Source organism: Egretta garzetta, unplaced genomic scaffold (assembly GCF_000687185.1).
Source record: "Egretta garzetta isolate BGI_Z169 unplaced genomic scaffold, ASM68718v1 scaffold11, whole genome shotgun sequence".
NCBI classification, from domain to species: Eukaryota; Metazoa; Chordata; class Aves; order Pelecaniformes; family Ardeidae; genus Egretta; species Egretta garzetta.
In genome coordinates, this window is record NW_009258621.1 from 272235 (window position 1) to 276120 (window position 3886).

Genomic DNA, 3886 nt, shown 5'->3' on the forward strand with positions numbered 1-3886 from the left:
AATAGACTTCTGCATCTTATGCCAGCAAGGGCCAGGGAAGCAAGGGATGTGAGCTTCAGGTTTAAAGGTCGACTTCAAGGCAAACATCCAACACTACCTCCCCCCCCGCTCCCCCCAGCCTCCAGGTCAGCTTTGCTCTCCACAGACAGCTCTCTATTGTGGTCGTTAATAGCATTCAAAATACCAATATTCTTCATCCATGTTGTGGAAAAGCAGAGTGGTTTCTCACGTTCACTGACTGGTGACCTGCCTCTTTATATAAAGTCGCCTTCTTTTAAGTACAAGTATTATGAAACCCACAGGAACCCACAAGGAGCGATGGGGCATTTTTCTAAAATGTCAGACCTGTACATCTTCCACCTTCCGTGATTCAGAGGTAGGGTAAAAGGCCATAAACCATTCAACTGCTGTGATTCACTGCCCTGATTAATACGCTTGATACAAATATTCAGAGATCAAAGTGGTACCTACCCCCCAAAAAAAAGATTTTAAATGATTTTTTTACTGCTTGCCATAAAGAGGGACTTCCAGCTAAAGCATTATTCTCCTGATTGATATTGGCTATTTTAGGTAGCAAGTCCCCTGCGGTAAAGATTGACGCTTCCTTTAAGAATCATATGATGTGGTACCTAAAGCAATGTACTCTGCAGATGTGTTTCCTCCCTGACCTAGGCTGAACATGAGACACTGACCACTCAGGGGCTGTCTGGGCAAAAGTTTACAGGGAATTAAAAAAGGATGGAAACTTCTTCCCCATGAAGGAATCTGGAAGCTCCCCTAAACCTTCTTGTATTAACTTTGCAGTAGATGAAGGTGTTAAACTGGCATGTGTCTACCGACGGGGGAGTGATCCTTTTAAGTCCTCTGCTTCGTCCCCACTTGTGGAATTTGTTGTGCCAGTGGGACGAGGCTGGCTATAAAACCCCGTCGCAGGGGACCCCCATCCCGCTCTGGCAGCCTGCCCACCACATCTCTGCCGAGAGCAGCCCCGGAGAGATCCCCCCTTCATCTCTGCCGGGCAGGCGGCTGCTTCGCTGACGGAGGAGGATGGATGCGAGGTTCGGCCAGATGCTCTGCGTGCTCTGCCTGGCCATTGCTGTGCAGGCATTTACCCAGGAAGGGTTCAAGGAGGTGTTGCTGAAGCAGCTGGGACTCTCAGAGGTCCCTAAACTTCATAAGAGAGACTTGGTGGATCTGGTTATCCCAGACCATGTAAAGAACAAATACATCTCCATGCTGAAGCGCCACAGGGTGAAGCGCCGAGCTTTGCCGAGCCTGGCCGGCATCCTCAGGGGGATCCCTGGCAATGCAGGTAACGTTTCTGCCGCCGCTGTCGGGAACTCAGAAAGCGCTATGCCTACAGAGGCAAACCCACAAGGGGGGAATGAGGTTTGGGTCCGGCTCCAGACCTGAGCTGGGTAGAAGAGGTGCATGGAACAGCATCTTAAAGATTAACACACACTAGTAATTCCCTGCGCCTGGAGAGGGGGTCTCACAGTCCTTGCGAAGGGCAGGCTGCTGCTGGAGCTTGATAGAAGAGAAAAGCCTTGGTACCCAGGCAACACTTCGGGCAGGTGGAAAAACAATGAGGGAAAAAAAAAAAAGTCCATAGAAAGTACAGACCTTGCTGGTTTTGGGTCAAAACTCCGGGAAGTCCTTTCATAGGAATCACGCCTCTTTGAGGATGTTTTGCTCTCCCCGGTCTTTTTTTTTTTTTTTTTTCCAGCTGGGAAAAATATCAAGGAGAAAATCAGCTGTACAGACACAATAGTGTCTGCACAAGGACACTTAGAGCTTGTTTCACTTTCAAAAGATGTACATAACACCCCGGGCAGCAAACGAAAACATTTACTCATTGCAAGTGGTGCAGTTTCCTGCTGTGGTGCCCAGCACTGGCGCAGAGAGATGTCCCCTCGATTTGGGGGCAAGGTATAGAGGAGATTTCTTTCTGTTGCCTCCAGGTTGCAGAGGCTCAGACATAGGAGAAGAATTAGGGCATTTGCAAGACATTGATTCAAGTACGCATTAGAAAAGGTGTGTTTAGTGGCTGTCTCTGCTGCAAGGGCTGGATGTGGGAGTGTGAGCGGGATGGAAGGAGCGTGTTGTGATGATAATTGTGGACAAGCGTGTGGGGCTTTGCTTACCAGGATGGCAAGGACAGGCTGTCTTTTTTGTTCCCAACCTGCACAGGTATGGCAGGAGGAGCCCTCTACTCTGACACCACCACGCGTCAGAACCTGATCTTTGACATGGAGGGCAGAATACCTAAAAACAGTGAAGTGACAATGGCTGAACTGAAACTCTTCAAAAAGCCTCTGGACAGAGCAAACCTGCCTGCCAGGCAGTCTCACAGACCCATCATCTCCAACGCCAGAGTCAGCGTCTACTGGGTGCAGCAGCAGCATGATGGAACCAACAGGACCTCCCTGGTAGACTCCAGGTAAGAAAGGGACCTCCCCTGAAGGCAGGGCTCTAGTTACGGGGTATGGGCCCTCTGGGCTGGGTTCGGGTGTCATGTGTTTGTGCCTCCTGTCAGTCTGATGGAGTTACACCTGTAGAATCAGGCTCTATAGCCTCTAAACACAGAATGAGTTGGTAAGAGCAGGTACTAGGTTAAGACTGTGATATATGACGTTTCATTGAAATAATCTATTTCTGTGTCAAACGATGCCATGTGCTGCTAGGTCTTCCCCTCTCAGACCCTCCCCCCGGTTCACTTCTCTCTCACTCTCTGTCCGACGTGGGTTACTGGCTGCTGGTATTCTTTCCATTGGCCGTTTCATTAGCTGGTTTAAATAAGTAAATTATGCAAAAAGCACCTGATTCTGTAGCCTTGAGCTGTGTTGAAGTTTCACAACCCTTGAAGGCAGAATTAGACATCAAACCAATTTTCTGGGTGGGTAGGAACTTGTGGCCCTAATACAGCTCGGACAGGAGCAGGTGGGAGTAGTGGTGTTTACCAGGCTGTCGTCACTAATACCGAGGCTGCTTATAATCCTGCACCACCACATTTCTGTCTGAGCATAAATGAATACCTTGACATGAGCATGCACAAAGGGTTTTATTTACCCCTTCAGTGTCTGCTAGATCTGCACGCTTCTTTTTGAGGTGTGAGTTAATTGCCAAGGGTGCTTGCCCAGAGCACTCGGCAAAAATTACCGTGTAACCAAGGCACATGACAATCTACAGGAAGCAATTTATTCTGCTGCAGTCGCAGCGCTGCGAGCCTGGGATTTATCTGATGGGCTTTTCTCTCATGCCGAGCCCCTGTCGTGCAGGCTGGTTCCCATACGCGAGTCGGGCTGGAAGAACTTTGACGTGACACAGGCCGTGCATTACTGGCTGCGAAACAAGAGGCGGGAGCCAATGTTCCTGGAGGTCTGGATTGAAGGAGAAAGGGTAGGCAGCCATGCCTCAGAAATAGCCAAAGCCGTGCGCTTCACCTCTCAGGACCCCAAGGATAAAGCCCTAGGCAAACCCGAACTGGTGCTTTATACCCTCGACTTGGGAGACTATGGGTACGTATGAAACCTAAATCTGTACTGCCTCCAGTGTAACTTTGCCCCAAATTATTGTACTGCGTTGCCGACCCAGGGTGTACAGCTCTTGCCCTCGCAAGTAAACCTCTGGGAACGGAGAGTTAGTTAGAAAGTTGCTGCCAAATCACACCTCCCCTCTTCCCGTATTTGTTGCCTGAATATTCAAATGAAACCCAAATGTGGTCCAAGACACGTGAGTCTTGGGGCCCACCTGTGCTATCAACAGGGGGGATTATTTCTCCCACCTCCCCAGTTTCCAGTTATGGCATGGCTTCTTGTTTCTCCCTTGGCATGCAGGGGCCCTGGGGATTGCAAGGAGGAGGCAGCGATGGGGAAGTCCACCTGCT

The 3886-nt window shown here is 49.7% G+C and overlaps 1 protein-coding gene across 1 annotated transcript in view; it reads left to right on the forward strand.

Annotated features, from left to right (window-relative positions):
* Positions 1–1047: 1047 nt before the first annotated feature.
* LOC104134584 (left-right determination factor 1) overlaps positions 1048–3886 on the forward strand; it is a 9095-nt gene continuing 6256 nt past the window's right edge. The window contains exons 1-4 of the mRNA XM_009648146.1: positions 1048–1312; positions 2203–2440; positions 3279–3518; positions 3837–3875. Coding sequence (XP_009646441.1) covers positions 1048–1312; positions 2203–2440; positions 3279–3518; positions 3837–3875 — 782 coding nt within the window. The remainder of the gene's footprint in view (positions 1313–2202; positions 2441–3278; positions 3519–3836; positions 3876–3886) is intronic.